At 33.4% G+C, this 25,263-nt stretch overlaps 3 protein-coding genes across 5 annotated transcripts; 2 read left to right on the forward strand and 1 right to left on the reverse strand.

The window, feature by feature from the left end:
* The first annotated feature begins 319 nt into the window (after nt 1–319).
* LOC7486834 (pectin acetylesterase 6) lies at nt 320–5,885 on the forward strand. 2 transcript variants are annotated; one of them, XM_024585068.2, is made up of 14 exons: nt 320–738; nt 1,062–1,144; nt 1,349–1,478; nt 1,592–1,665; nt 2,580–2,666; nt 2,748–2,872; nt 2,982–3,042; nt 3,265–3,318; nt 3,405–3,482; nt 4,024–4,129; nt 4,250–4,395; nt 4,611–4,714; nt 5,424–5,584; nt 5,674–5,885. In XM_024585068.2, exons 1-13 carry the CDS (start codon nt 525–527, stop codon nt 5,548–5,550), a joined length of 1,389 nt encoding a protein of 462 aa, XP_024440836.2. In that variant the 5' UTR covers nt 320–524; the 3' UTR covers nt 5,551–5,584; nt 5,674–5,885. The 2 variants fall into 2 exon arrangements, with proteins under 2 accessions (XP_024440836.2, XP_002320250.4); XM_002320214.4 differs by having other exon boundaries at nt 5,424–5,885.
* Nucleotides 5,886–6,354: 469 nt separating this feature from the next.
* On the reverse strand, nt 6,355–8,217 carry LOC7455383 (uncharacterized). The gene is made up of 2 exons (XM_002320892.4): nt 7,157–8,217; nt 6,355–6,893 (listed from the first exon to the last, which is right to left on the reverse strand). Exons 1-2 carry the CDS (start codon nt 7,944–7,946, stop codon nt 6,805–6,807), a joined length of 879 nt encoding a protein of 292 aa, XP_002320928.3. The 5' UTR covers nt 7,947–8,217; the 3' UTR covers nt 6,355–6,804.
* Nucleotides 8,218–21,789: 13,572 nt separating this feature from the next.
* Nucleotides 21,790–24,892, forward strand: LOC7486835 (uncharacterized). 2 transcript variants are annotated; one of them, XM_024584510.2, is made up of 4 exons: nt 21,790–22,044; nt 22,909–23,089; nt 23,681–23,838; nt 24,356–24,504. In XM_024584510.2, the coding sequence occupies exons 2-4, from the start codon at nt 22,927–22,929 to the stop codon at nt 24,398–24,400; spliced, it is 366 nt and encodes a 121-aa protein (XP_024440278.1). In that variant the 5' UTR covers nt 21,790–22,044; nt 22,909–22,926; the 3' UTR covers nt 24,401–24,504. The 2 variants fall into 2 exon arrangements, with proteins under 2 accessions (XP_024440278.1, XP_002320251.1); XM_002320215.4 differs by having other exon boundaries at nt 21,798–22,044; nt 24,415–24,892.
* Nucleotides 24,893–25,263: the final 371 nt, after the last annotated feature.

Here is a 25,263-nt window from a genome sequence, read left to right on the forward strand (position 1 = left end):
TGAAATAGAATAAAAAAAATTATAAAAAATTGGTCATAATAAATATATATTATATTATTCCAACCAGTTAGGTTTTGTTAATTTTGCCTCGTAATATTGCCAGAACCAGAAAAAAAAAAAAAAAAAACGAGAAGAAAGGAAAGGAAAGAATAATTTTTGTCACGAGAACAGCCACGCGAGCTTTGAAATTTGAAGTCCACGTGAAAAAGAATAAAAAAAAGAAAGAAAAAAGTGAATAAAAAGAAAGAGAAAAAACGACAACGGTTTCTGTGCCAAACAGTACAATAATTGACTTGCGCTTAAAATCGTTAATTTTGAAACAGTGAGTGAGAGCGAGTGGCAGCTCAGCAAAAGGAAGGCGTATTTCATTGCCTCGTTACAAAAAGATCCCGGATTTCATCTTCAGTAACTCATTATATAGAAAATTCAAATGCTACACGAAATTAAAACAACTTTAGCCAAGTGCAGGCAAAATTGTGTGTGTGTGTGTGTAGCTAGATAACAGAATCAAAGAGAGAGAAAGGATGAAGCAGGTGCAAGTGTTGTCCCTGTTCGTGTTTACTTTAATTGGGAATGTTTTGAGCGGATCTAACCATGTTTTTCAAGATTTGAAAGATAGGCAAGGAGTCCTCTCCTTCCTTGAGTACTATGCGGCTGTCTCACCTTCTTCCTCTGTTACTGATAAACCTCTCATGGTCGGCCTCACTCTTATTCAGGGAGCTGATTCCAGTGGAGCTGGTACTTCCTTTCTCTCCTTAATTCTTGTGTCCATTGTTGGAATTGGATGCTCTTGTTATCAAATACTACTGTGAAAATGATTTACTGGGCTGTCTCTCTTTTTTTTTCTCATTTCTTTTCAGGAATGAATTTCTTTGTTTGGCATACAGTTGATTGCTTTAACGATGTGATAGTTCTTAAATAGAGTCTGTGATATTGTGTAATCTTACTGCATTTATATCTTCAAAGAGGAGGAGATTATTTTACAGATTGAAAGTGAGGCCATTCTTGTTTTATCTGAAGTCGACTGCTTGATGTTTTACTGTCACGTCTTCTTGTACCAGTCTGTTTGGATGGAACACTGCCCGGTTACCACTTGGATCGTGGGTCTGGAACGGGAAAAGATAGCTGGCTCGTTCAGTTAGAGGTATGCGAAACAACATTTCAGAATTGGCTTCGTTAGATTCCATTCAACAATAGCAGCAGCATTGTCTTTCAAGTTTGGAATCTTCAAGAGCAAGCCAATTGTCATTTTTTGCATAGGAATATTAGTCTTTCTGTCTCTTCTTTTTTATGCTTTGTTATAGCTCATAAATGTGATTCACTTTTCGGTGTCTCTTGCTTGATGCAGGGAGGAGGGTGGTGCGATACCATTAGAAATTGTGTTTACCGCAAAACTACTCGTCGTGGTTCATCAAAACTTTTTGAAAAGCAATTACCTTTCACTGGAATATTAAGTGATAAAGCAGAAGAAAATCCAGGTTTCTTCCCAACCTAGGAAACTCCATACTCTGGCTATTTCAATAGAAGTTTGGCTTATTGTTTGTAAGGGTGATCCATTGTTTGTAAAAGTGGCGGTTTCTTATGCATACAGATTTCTTTAACTGGAACAGAGTAAAGGTACGTTATTGTGATGGCGCATCTTTTAGCGGGGACAGTCAGAATGAGGTTGGTGGGAATGTTTGCTCCTTGTACTTTATTTCTCGAATAACTATTACAGATAGAATATAAGGGTTTGCCTAAATTGCTGTAATCGGCATCTTGCTGCATGGCATGCTGAAGATAATTGGTTTGGTTAAATGATTTAATTGAAGAGGTACTATCCTCAGATATATCAGCAGCTGTACTTCGAGGGCATTTTATAACTTCAATGCTGACATACTGAAGCAGCATGTCTTGTATTATAGTGATCTTTAGCATAGGCTGCGTCTTCATATTTTTTGTTTTAGCATTCTGTAAGGTTCTCATAGCATTGCATTTGCCAAATTTTACATGTAATCCGCAGGAGTGTCAGGAATTTTGGTGCTTGGCAGGGTTCATCTAGAAACTCTGGCTGATTATTTGTTTTCCTGCGGACCCATGTAGATATATCAATTTGATTCAGTGGCCTGAAATTTTACAGGTGTCTAAGAATGACAGTATCATACAAAGGAATATGAAAAACCAAAATTGATTCTTCTGTTTTGAAACTGTGGACAATAAATGTTTTTGTTGGTATGGAGGATTTGCCTCCCTTTTCGTCATGTTTCCTTTATGCTAGCTATGGAAAGATTTATTAGAGAATATAATGTAAAGAAGATTATGGAGCAGTTAAAGATAACGAAGAAATCAAATAAGATCATTCAAAGATTATAATATAAGTGGAGATTAAGGAGATCAGATTATCTATGATTGTAATTTGGTTTGATTTGTTGTCTTAGTCTTTTGTATTAACTATATAAATATAACCAGATGTAACAATCCAATATTATCGATCAATACAATTCTCTCTTATTTTATTTTTATTCAAGTTAGTTTGGCTTAAAGTTTATTTTCCCTTCTAAAATTTGAAACTGCATTGACTCTTTGAGTTACTTTTTCAGGCTTCACAGCTTTATTTTCGAGGACAACGTATCTGGTCAGCTGCAATGGAATATTTAATGGCTGAAGGAATGCAAAATGCCACTCAGGTATTTTAATTTATCATGTCTTTTCTGAATGTTATACTGTTCCTTCAGTTCCATTCAATTTAGTCCACAAATGCATTTTAGGCTCTTCTCTCTGGATGCTCTGCTGGGGGCTTGGCATCCATAATTCATTGTGATGAATTCAGGGAATTATTTCCACAGTCTACAAAAGTGAAATGCTTAAGTGATGCTGGAATGTTTCTCAATGCGTAAGAAGCTTTTCTTAATTCTTTTTGATGGCTTCTATCAGTGCATGAACTTCAATTGAAATATATGTCATTGATGATTTTTTATTTTTTTTTAATGGAACTTCTGCAGAATGGATATATCAGGTGGGCACACCCTGCAAAACTTTTATAGTGGTGTAGTCAGCTTACAGGTATATCTTTAAACAATTTCCATGCTGGTGAAAACAATTTTTTAAGTAGAATCATTTTATGTGATCCTTATAGAATCTGAATGCTTTGATCTGATAGTTATTAATATGCTGGTTCACCTTTTTCTTCGTTGTGTTAAATTGTAGGTATTATCTCTCCATTGAATACATTTCTTCTTGGTACTTGGCCATTGATTGACCATGTGTATATGGATGAAATTGTAGGAAGTGCAAAAGAGTCTGCCAAGTACTTGTATTGACCACCTAGATCCAACTTCGGTAATCTTCTGGCTTGATTATTGAGTAGTTGCACGAGTACATTTTAATTTCAGAGATTTTATGACTCTCTCTCCCCCCTTCCTCAGTGCTTCTTTCCCCAGAATTTGGTTGCTGCTGTAAGGACTCCACTATTTCTTCTCAATTCAGCCTATGATGTATGGCAGGTAATCATTTTATCTTCAAATTTTCTTTCTAATAGCTAACAAGGAAAGGATTATGTACCACGTAACAAGTATACTTTCTCAAACAGCTATCATGCCGTTAATTGGAGGTCTTTTGCTACATTCAAAAAAAGATGTTGTAATTAGTTTTTTTACCCTCAGGGTAGGGGCTTGGTGAAAAATGTTTCATGTTGCCAAAACCTACCAGTTTGAGTTTAGTTCAAATAAAACTTTTCCCTGTTCAACCCCTCTTCGTTGCAACTTGAGCCGAAGGCCAGAAGCCATCAGCAGACACGACTGACACATGATTTCTAAGGCAAGTAGAAGAGTCCTCGGTTTAAAAATTGAGATAGTACTAAAACCAAGAAAACAGAAGAGAAGAAAAGAATGAACAGCAGAGCAACCATTGGGAAAAAGGCTAAAGAAATTGCATGTGAACACTAGTGAAACATCAAATCAACACTGTAGTTACATTTTATGGGCCAGGTCATTTCCTGAAAGTTGGATAGCTTGAGTAAAATTTCTTCTCTTTGTTTTTTGGCAGCTGCGGTCCAGTTTAGCTCCACCATCAGCTGATCCTCATGGTACATGGAAAGAATGCAGACAAAATAATGCACAATGTAATTCATCACAGATCCAATTTTTGCAAGGTAGAATTTGAAATAAACTTTATTTTGCTTGGTTGTTTAATCCCTGCATCAATATTCAGTTTGATTCAGAACTCATGATTCATATATATAATGGTCTGTCCTTTCTCTGTTATAAAACAGAATTCAGGAATCAAATGCTGGATGCCATAAAAGTCTTTTCATCATCCAATCAAAATGGTTTGTTCATAAATTCTTGTTTTGCTCATTGCCAATCTGAGAGACAAGATACATGGTTCGCTGATGATTCTCCACGTATAGGGAACAAGGTATGATTGATAAATTTCTTAGACAGAGGCTTTATCGTAAATGTAGAATAGATATTCACATGTGATCTGTTTGTCCCTTATTCTTTTCATAGAACGGACGGATTACGATGAAATTATTTCGCATTTATAGTGTGATCTGATGAGCACACGCAGGATGCCTTGCATGCATGCATGGAACTTAAAAACTTGCACTAATTAAATTTCACACTATGCAGAGGATTGCACAATCTGTTGGAGACTGGTATTTTGATCGGGAAGATGTTAAAGCTGTTGACTGTCCATACCCCTGTGACAACACATGCCATAATCTAGTTTTCAAGTGAGTGATAACTTATCCATCGGTTCCTTATGGCTTCTTCTTTATTCATTTCCCTGATTGACACATGTCGAACTTGGAACATTTGTTTGTGGTGATGATTAAGACATCACTTGGCGGGGTGAATGCAGTGAATAGCATCACTCTTCCTGAATGTGTATGGACATCTGTTCTCTCTGTTGTATTTTACTGTCCCAGTAGAACATAAAAGTTCACCGGGCATCAAGTTGAAATGAATATTCGAGATATTATAGAAAACCCAAGGTCCTGGTTCAGCCATCATGCCTCCTGCTTCTGCTGTCATTTCCTCCTGCTCAGCAATCATAAACCATGAATTTCAGAAAATTCAATTCAATCACAGATTTTAAATTCTGTTCACTATATAACGCTCTATTCTTTTGTCAGAATCATGAGTCTATGACACTGTTATGCTGAAAGATGGTGTGTGTGTGTGTGTGTGTGTGTGCTGGCTTTAGATCCCAAAATTGAATTTACATGGGTACAATGTCAATATTGCTTTTACCGAGAATATATGTTAAACTAATTTGTTCTGTCCCGGGTGTCACCATGTAACCCACAAGTGATATGCTTCGAGTCATGTGAATGGTGATAGCTTGTATCATCGTCCAGTTTCTTTTCTTTCTGTATAATTCATGCACCATTTTACTGAATTTCAACTGTCTAAAACTAAAATTAGTATCTCCCTCTGCAGTGATGTTGTTTCAAACATAACGTTCTCCCAGTCTACAAGGTTAACTTCAACCCCATTAAATCTGCTCATCGTCTTCTTGGTGTCATTATGTTCTATAAGCACTACGGGGTTTAAGTTTGTCCGGTGACATTTGTCTTCAAATCCAAATCGATAAAGACACGGTGTGTAGATCTGTTTGCTCACAGCCATATGAAACCATTGGCTCAAGGCACCATTTTTAACGGTCATTGCATTTCTTATGCTCTTGCAGCTGGTCCTGAGTTTCTTATTGCATTTCAAGCAGAAGATTTTACAAGAACTTAACACTAGTTCTAGAGGTTGTCAATTTTGATCTGTCCGCGTTTTATTAAAAATTTACTGTGTCATGGGTTCTACGTAGATTGTTTTCCATTTCTATTTGAACTCAAATTTTGCAAGCTTTTATATTTTCATGGGATAGGTATAACATCCTTAACTTCGTGAGCCCGGGTATTTGTACTTGGAAATATTACATGTTTGTTAATGGGATACAGGGATGATTTCCACAGAAGTACCCAAGATTTCTGGGCGTTGGACCTAAAATTTTGCAAGCTTTTATATTTTCATGGGATAGGTATAACATCCCTAACTTCGTGAGCCCGGGTATTTGTACTTGGAAATATGCAAGGCACTCTACTGTCGAAGAAAATGAACAAGCGTACATGTTTGTTAATGGGATACAGGGATGATTTCCACAGAAGTACCCAAGATTTCTGGGCGTTGGACCTAAAATGCTCGAGGTTTTTATCATTAGCTCGTGAGCACGTGCATTGGTGGTTTCTATACTGAAAAGGAAAGGGGTGTGCGCCTAGATTAAAAGTAGCTCTACAAATCGTTCCATGTTTCAAAAGAAACGATCCTCTTTCTGTAAGCAAACTCATACTCCAACAACATAACCACGCAAGGCCCTAGATAACTCGATATAACGTTTTCTTTTTTCTTTTCTGGATACACAATGTAACATAATCTCAATCTAAATACCGCAAGCACCCAAATCAATCAAATCTAACAACAAACAATTAGACAAACCGTATACAAAACCTTCAAAATCACACTACAAGTAATGAACTATGTTTTTCAAGTCTACTACCATCTTCATGCTTCCAACCCCGGTGTGCATGTGATATTTACAACAGCGGGAAGCTGTACAAAAGTAAGTAAAGTAGCGGGCAAATAATGTTTGACTCCAACTTCAATCCCAGTAACCCAACTAGAAAAGAAAATGAAGGTAACCTTCACAAAAAGAGAGGCAAATTAAACTCTTTTGTAGGAAAGAAAATTAAGAGGTAAGGTAAACTCTCTTCACCCCACAAAATAAAACGAAAACGAAAAAGTATAGATTAGAATCCGCAAACATCACTAGTCAGACGCCACCATGTCTAGATGCAGATGCAATTGCCACTGCCTGTGCCCATACCTTGAGCCTTGCCTTAACATCTCGCGGATCATCACCTGCATAACAAATTCCACACTCAATTAGACACAAAAGTTTTTAACTTTGAGGCCATTATAAACAACACTGAAAATATAGTATGTGAAACTCAACAGCCCGCAATTCGTCGGAATTAGTGACAGTGCTGGTCATATTCAGAACTCTTAATCACCCATCTCAAGTTTTGGTCCATAAATCATTTCAAAGATTCTGTCCTTTGCAATGTGTAGGCATACCGTACAGAGAGAAAGTCAAGAGACGTTATAGGTAAATGTATACTAACCAGGGCTAGAGATGCGCCAGTTGGCAATAGGAGAATTGCCACCACTGCTAGTATCAAGAGTAGATCCTGAAAGGGAGACACGACCAGGCATCTCTAGCATCCTCTCATGTTCCAATTCAAACCCAAGATCCCTACAAGCCTTCACTTCATCCAAGTCCATACACAACGACCTCCTCCCTCCTTTCGGCCTTGTTATCACTACCAACCCACCACCTTCACTCTCCCCACTAAAACTATTACAATACCCATAATTACTCACCCCCGTCATCTCCTCTTCTTTCTTTTTAAAACTCATGTTGTTATTGTCCATCCACCTTTCTCTTATGACCCTTCTTTTCCTCAAATTCTTTCTCATCTTTTGTCTCGTGATACCCTTTTGAGCTTCATTTTCACTGGCATAATCTTTCGCTCCAATTAACTGTACTTGATTTATTAAGCCACCACGATTTCTCCTCCGAGGTGGTGTCGCTGGAAGTGAGTAGCACCCTGGCTCTTCATCAGAATCTGAAGAGAGGTCAAGTGTGTTTTTGTTATTGCCTTCTTTATGATCATCAGAGAGTTCCTCATCAGCATCAAAATTCTCTGCAGGCAATCTTGAAAGAAACATCTTCATCCCATCACAATCTTGATAATCATCATCTTCATTGGTGTACAAGGAACTTGTACACATGGACAACCTAGACAGGTTATGAAGACTAGGAGGCTGATACCCATCATCCGTGTCATGATCATATGGATCATCTTCTTGAACTGAAGAAGAAAGCAAGGCCATACTCTCATCTGAAGCCATTTGCCAACTGACAAGCCCTGATGATCACTAGCTTATCAAAAGTTTATCGGTGTGTCAGGAAAAGAACAGAAAAGAAAAGAAAAGAGGAGAGTAAAGTGAAGTGAAGGAGATAAAGTGTTGCAATTTTATCAAAGAAAGGGGAAAGAGAAGGAATACAAGAGAGGGTAGCGCTTTGGCAGGAGAGGTTAAATAAATAAATGATTGTGGCTTTCGGATTTCTGTGAATCATTCGTTTCTCATTTCATGATAAGGTGAAGCGTAAACACGTTTCCCGGACCAAACATTCATATTTATGCAGCGTTGTTTGCTCGCCATCCCTAAAATGCCCTTTCCACTTGTCACTTTGTGCTTAGCTTTTCTTGTTTGAAAGGATTTGACTGGGAGGGATGTTTTGGTAATCAGGATTGTTTGTGAGACATTTTAAACGCTAATCCGACACATCCGTGCTTCGGTAATAAGACGCTCCTGGGAGATGGTTCAAACAGCATTTTATAAAAAAATGATTTTTTTATTTTTAAATTATTTTAATATATTAATGTTAAAAATAAATTTTAAAAAATAAAAAAAGTTATATTTTTATAGATTTTAAATAAAAAAACACCTTAAAACAACGTTTACTCGTTGAATTGGAAATTCACACGGCAAATTAAACTCGCTGGATTGGAAATTCACACGGCAAATTAAAGATAATTGACTCACAGAGTCAGTGTAAATAGTGATTAGTGAGTGCCCCTGCCGCCACTAGGTTAATGACACGTAATCACAGATAATTACAGTCTGGGATTCGTTAACGTTAATGGGTCACGACTTGCTACAATAACAGAGCAAGTGTGAACCAAGGGAAGGAACACAGACAGAGACCTGCCTGCACGATGTCCCGGAAATGGCCAAACAGGTATTAATAAAGGCAATGCTCACGGGTCCATTTGACGCACCGAAATTCGGCTTGAAGGCTCTGATTTGCTGTGGTTGCTGCTAGCCATGGCGACGGAGGGATACTCCTTGCTGCTGATAAAAAAAATGGAGGGCATTGTTCAACTTTTCCACCACTGTTTGCCCAATCCTTTTATCTTCTGGGTTTGAAGTGGAGTTGGGATCCAACAAAATGAGTAGAGTGTCGATCTAGCACTGTTTAGCGAGGGATCAAAAAGGGCAGTCCAGTTAAGCCCCGAGCATGTGTGTCTCCAATTGGTTTCCCGAGTGGCAAATCTCACTCAGACTGGCTATCATCAAAAACATAATGATTGGGTTGAAATTGGATGTTTTTCAAAGGGTTCATAATTCTTCTCCTTTTTAGCGTAAGCCTCCAATAATGTATAGTATGGTTACCTCCTTCCTAGTGGCGCTACACACTTGCTAGCTACCTGCTACTGGCGTTCCTTTACTTTTTCACTTTTTAGAGTATCTAGGTAGTGAGTTGAGATGTGACATTAATTATTCTCACTTAACTTTTTTACCTTTAACCTTTAACCTTTCACCTTTAATGTAACAACAAGATATTTTTTAAAATAAAATAATTTATTTTATTTTTTAAAATTTATTTTTAATATCAGTATATTACAAAAATATTAAAAAATAAATAAGGTTTTGGAATATGAACAACAAGTGCTCTTTACGATATCAACTTTTTTTTCATTTGATACTTTTTAATCACATAAAACAAGTGCTCTAAATAGCACTTTCATTTCCGAAACTGCCCTCCTTGATATTTACAATATGAAGGGTAGTTCTGGTAGTGGATAAGGATCGTGGCTATAAATTTGGCCCCATTAGGCCCACGAGACTGCCTTGTTTGATGACGATGACGATGATGTATGTAACCGCGTTCAATAGGACAGCTGTCCGCGTCTTTAGCTCTTCTCAAGGCTCCCAATCTCTACTCCTGCTCATGGGAATGGTGGTCTTACAACAGCCAGGGCCCAATGGGGTCCATCCAACAAAGGCCCGACATAAAATCACCAGATAGTGATCGGTTATAGTGTATTTTTAATTCTTTTTATATTATCAAAATTAGAATTATTAGAAAAATATTAATTTAACATTTAAAAAAAAACGATATGAAAAGTAGAAGCTCTGACCATGCTAAATAGACACTTACACATGGCATCATCCCATCAAACCCAAGACATCTGTCATCCTTTGATGAGAGTGAGTGGTCCCCATGCTTCACTTCTACCAGGAGATGTTGATTTTCCTCTGCAAAATCTTGTTTTTATAATTTCTTTAGCCACCCCCCTTTATCCATATGAATTATATAATTATAGATAATTACTAAGAAAGGGTGCTGCTTTGGACCAAAAATATTGGTACAATAAACACTGCGGCATGACTTCGGTGCTGTTCGGTAATCCATTTGAAATTATGTTTTTAAAAATTTTATTTTTTAAAATTATTTTAATGTGTTGTGTCAAGAATAATTTTAAAAAAATAAAAAATATATATTATTTTGATATATTTTCAAATAAAAAATACTTTAAAAAACAACAGCTACTACACTCTCAAACATTCTCTTCGAGCTCATTTGTTATTATAAATAAAAAATACTTTAAAAAACAACCGCTACTACACTCTCATAAATTCTCTTAGAGCTCATTTGTTATTATAGTAGCGGTTTCTTTTTAAAGTGTTTTTCACTCGAAAATATATCACAATACTATTTTTTTTATTTTTTTAAATTTATTTTAACATCATCACATCAAAATAATATAAAAATATCAAAAATAAATTAATTTAAAAAAATAACAATTTAATTAAATTTTAAATATATATATTAAAGGGTACGGTAAACGCTGCCGCTCACCGACCGTTCATCTATTGACTAGTCGCTATTTTAAGCCAGCTCCATTGATGGCAATTGAAATGGATGGTTGGTATGGGAAGAGGAGTGATTGGGATAATTACACGTATTTTTGTTCTTGATTATAATAAATATATCTGGAGAGGACAATCTCACGTACAAAACTTTGGAGTTGTGAGGATGATTTAGGCCGTCTAGGAGTTTGTGTGGCTATGATTGCATTCTGAGTGCTTGGACCGGACCCCATCAAATATTATTTTTTATTATTATTATTTTGGGAATGTAATAGTATATGATTCTTTTTCTCAATAATGCAAGGGTGAAGACTTGAAAATTATTAAAAAAAAATTTTAATTAGACATAATTCGGTGTGATAGAAACACATAATAAAGCAATTCGTACCACTTCTTGCTGATATAATGTACAAAATTTAAATCAAAACGACAAAACTTAAAGACAATATTCGTTAATAACATATGTTTTGGGCATAATAGTATGATGGTTATTATCTCTTTAGAAAAGTCATTAGGATATACATTGATATAATAAAAAAGAATATGGTCAAAGGGACTGCAATTAAATTGTAAAAAAATATATATCTAGACTCAGTCGTAAACATTATGACAAAAATAAATAAAAAGAAAAAAAATCGCATAGCTTAAGAGTTAAAACTAAATAATTATAACAGTATATCAATGTATTTTTTTTTATTAACGTGGGTGTTCAGGCTAGCTTGCGCGTATCTCGACTAATCCCACGGGCCCTGAAGTTAACAACCATGTAAGCCTACAGCGGCTCCGAGTTTTGTGGGACTCGAACTAGTGATCTCTAGAGAGCAAACTTAGAGCATGACCAGTTGAACTACACCCTCAGAATTATATATCAAGGTTTATTATAATTGGTCGAGGCATTCAATCAATTCTTCATTGTGTGGGGCACGTGAATAACATTGCTTTCATCTCAAACTTATAGATGTTGATATATTAAATTTAAATATGTTTCCATGGACCTTCAGGCTATCATATTTAATTAACAGACCAAGTTAAATGTTAAACATATATACTAGTATATATTGTCAAGAAAACAAAGAAAAATAACAGTATACTCTGTAGATATATTTCATTGAACAATAAAATAACTTAAAGCCTAGAAAAATATGCCATCAAAATATTGTATTCGGCAACGAGATGGACTGAGTTCGGGAGCACAGCTGGAATGCTATTGATGACAATACAGTCGTTGTTGGTGGACCAACTCATTGTTAAAATTTGTTTTATAAATCATAGATAATGGGTATATTTAAAATTAAATTTAAAATTGAGTATAAATATTTTTAGGATTAAAATCGGCGCTCAGCTCGAGCCTAGGGCTTGGGTTTGTTTTTTGATTTATTATAAAATAATATCATGGCTTATAATTTTTTTTTTCTAGACCAAAAATAAAAAGTTTGAACAGTCATCCTTTTTCATCTTCCTTAATAGGGTTTTCAAAAGAAAAATGTATGGATTTAAAGATAAAAGTTGTAAGTTTTTTTTAATGGTGGGTAATTAAGACAAAATGACAATAATTAATTATATTCATTATTAGAATTGATTATTCATCAGTTTTGATTTCAAAAATTAATGTAAAAATAGGTGGAAAATGAAATGTTTGGACACTTATGTTTTACCTTCATTTTCTTCCTTTCCAGATCTTAGGTTCCTGTCCTTGCACATAGCTTTTGAGTATATATTTCTTTGGTTGGTTAATTTTTGAAGTAAATGTATCCTTTAAAAAGTATAGTTGTTTGAATCTAAAAGGCTTGTTGACATTATTTATTTGCACTAAAAGAGACGTAAGGGCATATGTTCTATCCTTAACAATAATAACTTGATATCTTTTGTGCTTTTGAGTTTTATCAAGCATCGGAACTTTTCTGGTTTTAGTCAGAAACACATTAGTTAGGTGATTTGTGCTCCTCTGTGGGCTGGGTTAAAAAAAAATTAATGCAAAAAAAATAACATAACTATGATAACCCGAATTAATCCAGGTTAATTAATTAAAACACAACATGAGATATCAGATCAAGTTAAACCCATATAAAAGAAAGAGGAAAAATAATCACAAAGCTCCAAGCCCAACAGCCTAATGTCAAATAAAAAAAAATAATTTTAAAAAAAATCATGTCGAAGAAAAAAACTCGGGTCAACTCAGGTTAATTTGACTAGCCAACCACCTGCAATATAAGACTAGAATAAAAAAAAATAGACTCTCAAAAGATCCTAATGAAAAAGATCGAAGTTCAATAAAAAAACACACGAGCTAACCTGCGTTAACTTGACAAACTCATACTTGTGATAACATGATGGAAACAAAATAAAATGACAAAACTCGAGGGCCAATAATATGATATCAAATTATGAACAAAAAAAAATCATTTAAAAAAAAGGTCGATAAAAAAAATGAGTTCACTCGGGTTAACTTGATTAACCAACCTCTTGTAATATGAGATCGAGATACAAATAATTTTAAAAGAAGAACCTAGCAAAAAAGATTCAAGCTAAATTAAAAAAAAATTGAAAAAAAAAACTAAAATGACTTGTGTTAACTTGACTAACTCGCACTTGGGCCAATAATATAATGTCAAATGATGAAATTGTAAAAAATAAATTCGAGGAAAAAGACTCGAGTTAACTTAATTAACTTGTTACTCAAATATGAGAGTAGAATAACCCAATGAAAATCCAAGCAATACAGACTAAATTTGATATAAAAACTAAATGAAATGAAATAATTAGAGACTAAATTGAAAAATAAAATAAATTAAGAAAATGATAGTAAAATAATAATCAAATGAATAAGGACTCAAATTAGATTTTAAAAAAACTAAATAAAAAAATATATTAAGGGACAAAATTTTAAAATAAAAATAAGAAAGGATAAGAAAATAACAATCAAAAGAAAGATTACCTAAATTGGATAAAAAATAAATACAATAAAATAATTGGGGATGAAATTGAAAAACTAACAAATCAATAAAAAAGATAAAACACAAAAAACAAACAATCAAAAAAATGAGGACCGATTTGGATACAAAATTAAATTAAATAAAATTCCAGAGATGAAATTGAAAAAAAATCTAAAATTCAAAAAGCATCAAAAGAAAAACAAATAATAATCAAAATAGTTAGGTCTAAAATTGATAGAAATACAAACTGGAGGACACAATTGTTTTTTAAATGGGCTGACATGAATTTCTAGGTCAGGAGAGAGAAGGAGAGAAAAATGCATGTTCTAGGCCAACCTTGCGTCTGCCACAAGAACGCACCACACCGCCAGGAAGAAGATGATTCGCTGCTCCTAACATCGCCTTGGATGGTGGAATTTGATAACCGTATGACCATGCATGCACCTCCTGAAAGGCGCGAGGGTCATCACGTGCTGACATGTGCCTTTAATTTTTTTTAATAACATTTAATATTTTAAAATGACTAAATAGTGCATATATATATATATTAAATAACTAAAATATCCTTGAAAAAAAAACCCATGAATGAAAACCAAAAATACCCTTGAAACCATACATACATATATATATATTTATTTTAAAGGTAATATTATAACTTCACTGTTCAAAAAATTGAAAACACAAAAAAGTCCTTATGTGCTAGTTTAATGATTATTTTCTCTAAATGGTATAACCATAGTTTTATTGTGCAAGTAATAATAAAAAGATAAAAAAGCCTTTGAATCAAATATATACATTTTTTTTTGCTTTTAAAAGCGACAAAGTAATTTAATTGTGAAAAAAAATGATTTTAAATGCTAAGATTTCCAAAAATTCCCCAGGGAATTTCTAATTAGAAGTAACAATTTGTACAAAACCAAGTCAAAACCATAAGATTTATCTATGTTTTTTCAAGAATTTGCCACACAAGAAGAGACAAGTTGAAGAATATTGTAGAGGGAAGTAGTTTCAAAGGATAGATTGGGAGTGAAATTGTTTGGCATTTCAACAAAGTTCTCATATTTTATATATGATTGTAATAACATAATTTCGGTTTGAAATTTTAGGTTGATCGAGATTGTAAAATTTAATTTTCTAAATAGTGGAGGTAAAGTAAAAAAAAAAAAGAATCAAACTATAAAAGGTTCAATCTAATATTCACAAAAAAAAAAAACAATATTTTGATAATTTAGACATGAATGTATTAAAAAACATAAGAATAATATAATGCTAGCATGTTGTTGTGGGGAACTCTTTGGCAGTCTCATTAAACTCATCTCAGCAGGTCACCTTAGATATCTCCATAATTGACTCCTTGCCTTGTTTGGGCTTCAAATAAAACCACACGAAGATAGGCTCAATACACCTCAACTAACTAGGTAGGTCTAGAGGCAAGACAAATGACTAGTCAAAAGTTATTATGGCTTAAAAAAATTTAATATAATATTATTTTTAATATTAAGAGAATAATATCTCGAAGCGATCTAGGTCTGTCCAAGTTAACATAGTAAACCCTTGATATGATCATAAACCTGATTGAGTTTAATAACTTCTCAATAATATTTTTCTTGTCGAGAAAGTACTTTGATACTGAAAATGACTATTTTTATCCATGAAAATTGATAAACCAACCTCTTTTACTCTCCCCTGTAATTATTTTATGATTCTCTCTTTTCTTTTAAAATATGGTGATTATAAAATGAATAAAATAAAGTTTTAAATTAAAATATTTAATTACAAAACTAAAGGGATCAGTTTTATTTTTTGCCAAAATCCCAAGGCATAAAACACCCAAAAAAGCGTTAGCAACCCGATGCTTTGAAAAAAAGGCCTGTCATTTCTTCTTCTTCTTCTTCTTCTTCTTTTCAACTTGGGTGTTTTAATTTTCTAAGTTGTGGCAAACTATGAAATTAATATATTTTAAAAAATATATATTGTTTTAAGAGATTTTTTTTAAAACCATGGTAATTTTAGTGATTTTATATAAAAGAAACCAAAACAACTTAAAAAAAATATTTTTTAATATAATAAAATAAATAAATAAATGACAACAAAATTGAATAACAAAAAAACAAGTTACTGTACGACTCCACAATGATTTATGTTTGTAAAACCAAGTGCCCTATAGATTTCTTCTTCATTAATTAATTGTTTCTGTTCCTTCGATTCCATAGCTACTGTCTTGTCTTCGCTTAATATATTTTTTTTCTTCGAACGTTCTTGACCTGAATTTCAGGTAAGAAAAAACAAAACTCCAGCTGCAGGAGGTTTTCTTATAGCCCAAAGGTTCATTTATTTAACATCTACGCTCCTTATAAAGAAGAAAAGGGCCTGCGGCTTCTACCACAAGCCTCCAAACCTGAATTTGAATTAAATTATAAATAAAAAATCTGATTAGTGGAGTGCATACCAAACCAAAACGTGGCTAATATTCGTATAATAAATGTATAAATTACAATATATCACCTGAAACATAAATTACAAGGAGACAGACATGTGGTGACCAATTACTGTATTACACGAGATTTGAATTTTATTATATGATATCATGCCCGCAATTTTCAAACTAGGGCATAGTAGATTGACGCGATGCTATTACAACATTTAAATATTAACTGCCGACAACACGCTTTACTTGCCACGTTGGAAAGGGGGATGGAAAGGGGGGTCTCCCGAGACACGGGGTGTTTGGTTAGAGAGAAAAGCCTGGGGGAAAGGATATTTTTGTAGTAATATACTTGACTAACATCGTGTTGCTGTCCTAAGATAATGTAATTTTCATGAACAGAACAAAGAAGGGTGGAAATTTGAAGAAAAGTAGCTAGGACGGTGAAGGAGATAGCTTTGCATTGCAAAAGTGTTCTGCTTCAACAAATCAACAGGGTTTTAGTAAATTTAATAGGAAGTGGATGGATTTGGTGACTCGAACATTTTAGCACCGTTTTATAGTTTGTTTAAATCTATTTTTTTAATTAAAAATAAATTTTAAAATATAAAAAAATATTATTTTAATACTTTTATAATATATTTTTTTTTAAAGTAACTACTAAACACTTTCCTTGTCCTGTGCAACTGTAAATGGGCCTCGTGTCTCCGCAAGGGGAAGAAAAACTCACCGTGAGAGATTTTTTTTTTTTTTTTTGTTTAATGTGGGTGTCTGGGTCAGTTTGCGCGTACCTCGACTAATCCCACGGGCCCTGAAGTTAACAACCATATAAGCCTCCAGTGGCCATCATATGAGCAACCACAAGGCTCGAACTTGAGACCACAGAGGGAGCAAACCTCTTGATCCCAAGTTCTTACCACTGGACCAGCACCTAGATGGTTAAGTAGCACAGAGATACCAATTTTAGTAGTTTTATAATTAGCAAATCAAATCCATTGCTTGCGGGTGATGAAAAAGCAGTAGTTACAAGGAGATTAAAATATAAGAGAAAAGTAGTAAAAAAAATAAAAAAAAAATGAGGATGAGAAATGTTTCTTACTCGGTCCTGAGGTGAATTGGAAGCACCTGTTTGTCAAGGATTAGAAGAAAGGAAGTTAAAAGCTGAATTGGCTTCGGCAAACAATAAGATGATGTTATGTTACAGATTGAATAAAATATATATTGTTCAACACAAGAAACGAGATGAAACTAGCAAAATAGACGAGACATAAACCAACCCTTACTTAAATTATTACCAGAAACTATTTCACGTGGAAACCACTGTGCATTGGACTTAATTTGTTATGGATTATAATAGTGAATTTGTTTTTTTTTTTCTAAAAAAAAAATTCAAGACTATCTTTCAAGGGTAAAATAATAGCTTCTTTAGGTTCATTTGTAATTTTATAATTGTTTAAGGGTATCCTAGTTTTTCCATAATTTTATGTACAATTAAATTACTCGGTTATCCTTAAAAACAAAAAACAATTAACTACAATTTAGGGGTTTTTTTAGAATTTCATTTTGACATGGACAATGTAACTACTCTATTTCCCCAGGGATTAAAAAGACTTAATTCCTGACGGTTTGACGACAATTGTTTTTTTTTTCTTTTTTTTTATTCCTTGATTTTTGTGCCAGCCATTACAACACTTCATATCAACCCTTCAAGTCTTTTCCCCGAAGGATTTGGTACTTGCTCTTTTAATTGTATTTTTTTTTATTTGAATGAGTTTAAGTAATTGATTTTTTTTATTCCATACTCCATTGTTTTTTTTTTATTATTTCAGATTTGATTCTCATTATTTTGATTGTTATTTATTTTATTTTGGATGGTTTTTTATATTGAATTTTTTTTTTTTTACAATTTCATCCTCTATTATATTTACATATCAAATTTTGTTCTCTTTCTTTTGATTGTTATTTTTTAACCTTTGCAAGTTTTAAAATTTGATTTTTTTTTTATTTCATACTCCAACTATAAATTGAGCTTACTGATTTATCCCAAGTCTAAGATTTAATAGGTTATGAATTTGAAAAATTAACTCAGGTTTAGAAGAATCGCTTGGGTTCATTTGTTATTTTTTTTTAAACTCATGTTTTTCAGTTTTATTATTTAACATTTGATTTAATTGTACATTGGGCTCGGTAAATTTTTTTCTATGTATAGGATTTTTCATTGCTTTTAAAAATAATACGGGTTATCTCGGATATTTTTATATATCTTTTTCTTTATTAGATTTAGCTTCTTTTTAAATATTTTTTTTGAATTAAATTAAATGAATTGCTTGATATTTATTTTTAAAAGTATATCATCCAATATGTCACAATCTCCATTCATTTTAACAATTTTTTAAGGTTAGAAAAAAATATTTAACCTGCATGGTAGTGTAAGATACTAAATCATTTGTTTTTTTAAAAACAAACTCATGTTTTTTTGTTTATCCTTCAACATTTAATTAATTTGAAGACCGAGCTTCTTTTTTTTTGAGTTTCTATATGATTTTGGGTTATTTCGGGTCTTTTTATTTATAATTTATTGTTATTTTTTAATCATATTATTAAAATAACCCGACTTGATGAATCCAATCAAATCAATTACACGGGTCTTGAATTTTTCTTTTTTCTTTAAAAACACTGGGCTGAGCCATCTGAGGTGGAATTAGAGGGTTTGCAGGGGCAAGGGCTATGTAAGGAAATTGTTTTTCAGCCCCCTCCTTTAATAAATTATATTTTTAGCTTTAAAAATAAAATAAAAATTAAATTTTGCCCCCATAATTTTTTTTTCTATAATTTAGCCATCACAAACTAAAATTCCCAGCTCTGCCCCTTCAAGCCATGTCACAGCGCAATACACTGTTTTAGGTTGGAAAAAGATTTTTAGGTCTAAAAATCAAGGTCTTTTTTTTATATATTTTTTTAATGTTTTATATATATTTTTTAATCTAGGCCTATGATATTTGGTTAGTTTGATTAGAAGTTTTTTGTTTTGATTTGGATTTTATAGTGCTGTCATGGGCTCATGTCCCAAATCAAGAGTTTCACAAGTTAAATATAATTATTCATGATTGATCTAATGTATTAGTATTTTGATATATATAAAATTATCATCTAGTATATAAAAAAAAAATCATCTAGTATATCATGCTATTGATATTTTAAAAATTATTTATCCGTTATACATTGAACTTTTAACTTCCTAGGATTTTTACTTTTTTTTATTAGATTATATAAAAAAAATGTAAACCACAGTGCAGCGCTGGTAAAAAAACTAAGTATATGCTAAACAGCAAATAAAAACCCTTTACAGTCTAATACTGAACCACCGTTTTTATATTCGCAGGCTTTAACAGTAGCCATATTACTCTGGACGAGAGAGACTAGAAGGCCCAACAGCGTGTTAGAAAACACTACAGATATTTATTGGCATTTTACTTTATATTTCAATAACTTATCTGGACGGACTTGATGAATTAATCCAAGCATGATGTTCAGAGGACGCTTTCTTTGTTTTTTTTTCCTCTCCTTGCCTGACGAGAATCTCAATTTTCCACGCATCCCCTTCGTAAAATGGTACTATTGTCTTTATCAAAATATACAAATCCATGGTCGTCTCTTGAGCATGGATCTCCACAACAGTGCCGGATGCACACGGTGCAATATCACTTCTCATGGACTTTTCTAGTGAGCTCGAGAAATGGTTGCTTGTTGATTTGTGATCGGTTTAACCGATCAGCCTAAATCTCTGATTTTCTCTCAAATCTCACTGATTTTCACGTAATTCTCGCACTCCTCACTTTTAGCATTGTTTATTAGGGTGTTCTGTTGTAAGGAGATGGTTTGCTAAGATCTCTTATTTGGCTACGACTACGTATTTAGATCAAATGTATGAAAGCATGTGCTGAATTCAAATATGTATAGGTTTTTGATGAGATATCGGAATTAATGTTTTCGGGTTTAGATATACGCTGAGCCTAAATATATGTAGGTTCGTCAAGATACTAGATATAATAATCTTGGATTTAGCTATATACTTGGCTTAAGTATATATAATTTTGACAAAATACTATACCCATCACCCTTGAGATTGGAATCATTTCAGGTCCAAATATTTATAGAGTTGATAATCTTTTAGGCATCATATAGGTTTACAAAGATTTGTTTGTTTATTCTTCTGTGTTTTAATATAAAATGTTAAAAGTCAATCATGATCATCTCTCTACATCCATGAGTTTATAAAAATATCTTAAAGATTTATTATATTTCTATCAACATTAATGTTGTGTAAATAATATTTATATTTCATTAATATTTTACAAGAAATATCTATCCCCGATCAATGCTGTCTAAGAGATATTTATCTCTCATTAATGTTATTAGAAAGAAATAACGTACTAATCTTTCAATTCAAGCAACATGACAAAGTTTAGAGACTACATATACCCTCTCAATCACCCAGATAATTGATTCATATTTCTTCTATTTTCTAAGTATTTATATTTTTATTTTCAGAGCATTTATCATACTGAGAACAAATACTCTTGTTCTTAAAATTTAAAGTCAATTCTCTTATTTATTACAATCTTTTATTAAAAATAACTGATTTTTTCATTAGAGGATCTCTAAATCCCATTAAAAGAGACCATTTTGAAAGTGTTATGTCTTGTATCACCATTTATTAACTTCGTGAACTTTAAAGAAAAAAATATTGACGTGAATGTGTGATCGTTCTCTATTCAAATACTAAAAATCTTTTATTTCTAAGTATATTGGATTTCAAAACATCACTAACAAGATTTTTTTTTTATGGAAAGGAGATAATTTATTTAGATCTAAAAAGAGAGATTTTACTTGAATTGAATTTTGAAAAGATAGATTTTAAGCATTAAAGTAACGCTATTTATATGTCTGTGTTGTTTTTTTATGACTTACTGAATATTTATATTCATATGTTTGTCTGTATTTGCTTTATATGCCTGTCAAAGATTGAAAGAAGCAAAGACAAAAACCGAATTGGCTTTGGTGAACAATAACTAAGATGATGATGATGTCATGTTACAGATTGGATTAGTTATAAATCATTCAGAACGAGACACCAATCAACCCCAACCAAATATTTGCTCCACAGCCTATCAGGCCCATTAAGGCCCAATAATGAAACACTAGCCATGTTGCTTTGGATGAGGCTAAAGGGCCCAAGAACGTGTTTCTTTAGAAAACACTCGTACATTACTGGTTCCATAAAAAAACTAATTTTGATTTGTAAAATATATATTTGATATCATGGTATTTAAATTGTGATAAAATATATTAAAAATAATGGTTAATTTAGTCACCCCATAAAATTATGGAGTGGGATTAGCGAGAGTGGTGGAAGCAAGATAAGCTCTTCAAATTACTGTACAAGTTGCTGTACTTCTAAAATGATTAATTATTTTTTTTTCTATTAATAATACTAAAAAAACGAATTAATTTTTTTTAAAACCCTTTGCATGCGATTAACCATTTTATTATTTTGATTGTTTAAAAGAAAAACTTTGGAATATGATATTAAATAAATAAAAAAAAAAACTAGAGAGAAGGAAAAGAAATACTCAGAAAGATTTTAAAACGGAAACACGGTCACCTAGAGAATAAGCCGAGACTCCTCTTCAAACAGCCCGCATCTCTGAAAAGTCCAAACAAGCCCATTCCTACCATAAAACCCCAGTTCTACAAAACCACTCCATTACCCCAACTGCCGAAGCCGCCGCCACCACACCAACACCTCCAGCAGCCTCTTCAACCGGCTTCCCTGCATCCCCAGCTGACGCCACAACACGTCAGTCACCAGTGACTCGGTTCGAGGATGACTTCAGGGCTCTAATTCGATTTGAGAGGCTGCATTTAGGTATAGATATCTCTCTATGGTTCTCTTTCACTTCGACATGACCTGGAATAAGTATGGGTGTTTGCTTGAATACGATTATCTTTGCAAAAGCATGACTTGAGTCTTGATGATGTTTATTGATGATCCAGTTTAAAAAAACTAGAGAACAGGCAGGGTTTGTGGTAAATATTGATGTTTCTGCAGTTTGGGTGTGAAAATGCACGAAAGCAGTCCGAGGCTTTAAAAACAAGACAAGCTTGTTAAAATGCCGTTTCATTTATCATGATCATTTATGTTCCCCTATTTTTTTTTGTGATTGCCTGAAATAAGTGCTGGGCCTTCGAGAAATTCCTACCTGCTTGTTCTTTGTTTTGCTTCATGTTTGGTGTGATTTTACTTTGATAATCTAAGGTGAAATTTTAAATTACTTTGGATAAAAAGTTCAAATAAAACTCAGATTTGAATTTTGATAATATTGCATGATAATTGATCTTTTCCTTGTTGATGCTTTGAGGGTTTCTTCAAGGGGTTAAGATCCAAGGCCAGCAATAACTATTCGATGATAGATTCACACTTGTGTGTTTTGGCTTCTCAGAAGCATTCTAAAGTACAGCTGCCACTTCCTTTTATATTATGATTAAGTTTATTAAAAGAATTTTAATTGAAAAAACTGCGCAATTTGTTTCTATAAAACTAAGAAAGGTGGCTTTCATTTTTTTTTTCTTAATAATAAAATTGCATGCCAACGCATATTTGGTCCCAAATAAATGCGAATGAGGTCTCCAGTGCTGATATATCCCACCATCACAAATTTTCTGGTGTTTGTCTTTATTTTTATTTTCTGCTGTGCCCCGAACTCATTTACTTGCTCTATTTTGTTTGCAGAAATCTGATTCTTCAATCATGTTTATGACAAGATTTATTGGGAGGACACTCCTTGCTGCTGCTAAATCTGAAACTCATGCTGCCTCTGCCGCTGCTGCTACAGCTACATCTGGACATAACCCACTTGAGGAATTCTTTGAGGCTGATAGGAGCCAGGATGAGGATAAACCAATTGTTTATGGTATGATATGAGCCTCTTAATGTTTTCTTTTATTTGCTAATTGAGTACCACACGACCTTTCATTGCTTCAGATCACTGGTAAATGATTTACTACTGTTTTCCAAATAACAAAATAAGAGCAGCATTCAACACATGAATATTAAGAAATTGAAAAGAAAACAGAATGAAAAATTGAAGCATACAACCAGTATCACTATATATTTACATGATCTGGTAATATTTTGAAGCCTGCTATGTTAGACTTGTACATTTGTATTCTTGGTGGTTTCTTTACCCTAATATTTTTCTATCTCCTGAAGGAAAGCTAAAGTAAAGGCTTGAGACCAATTTATATGATATTAACCTCACAGATACTTTACATCCAACGGTGCTGAATGTGCTCAAGTGTGAATTATTTTCTGTTTGGTATTTTTAATGGTATGCCATTTTGCACATCATGTTATTTGCTTCACAAGCCTGATACAAAGTACTTTAATTAACTTACAAAACAGTATGTCTTCTCTATGAAAATTTTATGTTCCTTTCCTATCAGCAAAAAGAGAACCTTTGTTTTTCCTGAATGCGTTTTCCTTTTAATCTTACTGCCTCTAGGGCGAAGTTGGAAAGCTTCTGAACTGCGTCTGAAGTCTTGGGATGATCTTCAAAAGTTATGGTATGTCCTGTTAAAGGAGAAAAACATGCTGATGACTCAACGGCAGATGCTTCATGCCCAGAACTTTCGATTTCCCAATCCAGAGCGCTTACCCAAGGTATATCCAATCTTCTTTGCTTGTATTTTGATATGAGCATGTCATTGATGTTGCTCTGAGCTCCTCAAATGCGTTGCCTTATATTCCTGCACTGACAACGACTTGAATAATTTAGCCCTTCAAACCATTGAATCACTAAAAATAAATGCACTACCGGTCAGAAAAGCCAGGGAAATGACATGGCTTTTCATATGCATGCAAACATGGGCTTAATGTGTTTTATAATCATCATCTCCATTTTCTCTCTCATTCTCTATTGGGGGAGTGGTGGAGGGTTTTTCAAGATATATATATTTTGTTGTGTGGTGTGGGGTTGCCAGCATATGCATGTAAAAAGCTTGTTTGTATGTCAGATGAAGTACTACAATTACAAGCAGCTTTGCTATGTACTCACTTGTGTTTTGATAGTTTCTTACAAAGAACAGAAAAGTAAAAGAAGGATTACTAGAACATTGCTTCTCTTTGAACTTAGTATATCAGTTTTTAGGATGCAAGTTGTGTTTTTTTTGTCCCCCAGTGCATTCTCACAAGCCCGACTGCAAATTCTGTTCTATTTCAATGAACAATGAAATTCAGGTGAGGAAGTCAATGTGCCGTATCAAGCATGTACTCACGGAGAGAGCCATAGAAGAGCCAGATTCCAGGAGGTCTGCTGAGATGAAGAGGATGATAAATGCTTTGTGATAATATCCAACTCGTTATTCTGTTCCCCGGGGCACTGGATGAAGTCTATTTGAGGGACGCGACATTGCTATATTTTTCCTGGTGTTAGGCTTAATCCCTTCTGTTAATTGGCCTAGTGTCTTATCAGCACATGGAAATCTTTGTTTCTATGAGAAAGTACAGCAGGAGGCAAGGACACCTGAACACGTAATTAGGACTGCTAATTATGGTGTTTTTTTGTGGAACATTTGTAAGCGTCTCCAGTATTCATAAATTACTTCGTGTTTAAGAAAGGATGCCGAACGTTGCTCTGTTTCTCTGCAGTTTCAATTGCGTAGTCATTTAATAGGGATTTACCTAGCCAGTGGATCGATTTTCCTTTTCCTTTTAACGCCTTCTCTTTCATATATGAGTACTGGTCGAATAATCAAAACAAAAGACTTTTTCTTGGCAGGGGTGATCCGTTGGACATAGATCCAATTTTTCATCTTTTTCGACTTAAAATTTGTTTTTACTGTTCCTGGTGGTATCAAGATGCCACTGTATCGGTCGCTCTTGGAAAATGGATATCTCCAGAAAAGACACAATGATACTATTATTTCGTGCTATTAGAGAAAGTATTATTCCGTACAATTAGAAAAAAAAGATGCAGGTCAAATATACACTTCCTCGGGAATTTAAAAAAATAATAATCTATTTTCATTTAATTGGAGAATTAATTATTTTTTCTCATTGTCTTTTGACAATATTTTTAATGATTGG

Source organism: Populus trichocarpa, chromosome 14, assembly GCF_000002775.5.
Source record: "Populus trichocarpa isolate Nisqually-1 chromosome 14, P.trichocarpa_v4.1, whole genome shotgun sequence".
Classification (NCBI taxonomy): Eukaryota; Viridiplantae; Streptophyta; class Magnoliopsida; order Malpighiales; family Salicaceae; genus Populus; species Populus trichocarpa.

Excerpts from the sequence above, each read along its gene's own strand:
- LOC7486835 (XM_002320215.4), top strand. The coding sequence starts at position 22,927 with ATGTTTATGACAAGATTTATTGGGAGGACACTCCTTGCTGCTGCTAAA. Across the intron at positions 23,090-23,680 it reads GGATAAACCAATTGTTTATG|GGCGAAGTTGGAAAGCTTCT; the intron begins GTATGATATGAG and ends TACTGCCTCTAG. Across the intron at positions 23,839-24,414 it reads ATCCAGAGCGCTTACCCAAG|GTGAGGAAGTCAATGTGCCG; the intron begins GTATATCCAATC and ends AATGAAATTCAG.
- LOC7455383 (XM_002320892.4), bottom strand. The coding sequence starts at position 7,946 with ATGGCTTCAGATGAGAGTATGGCCTTGCTTTCTTCTTCAGTTCAAGAA. Across the intron at positions 6,894-7,156 it reads CTGGCGCATCTCTAGCCCTG|GTGATGATCCGCGAGATGTT; the intron begins GTTAGTATACAT and ends TTTGTTATGCAG.
- LOC7486834 (XM_002320214.4), top strand. The coding sequence starts at position 525 with ATGAAGCAGGTGCAAGTGTTGTCCCTGTTCGTGTTTACTTTAATTGGG. Across the intron at positions 2,873-2,981 it reads GCTGGAATGTTTCTCAATGC|AATGGATATATCAGGTGGGC; the intron begins GTAAGAAGCTTT and ends GAACTTCTGCAG. Across the intron at positions 3,043-3,264 it reads GTGGTGTAGTCAGCTTACAG|GAAGTGCAAAAGAGTCTGCC; the intron begins GTATATCTTTAA and ends ATGAAATTGTAG.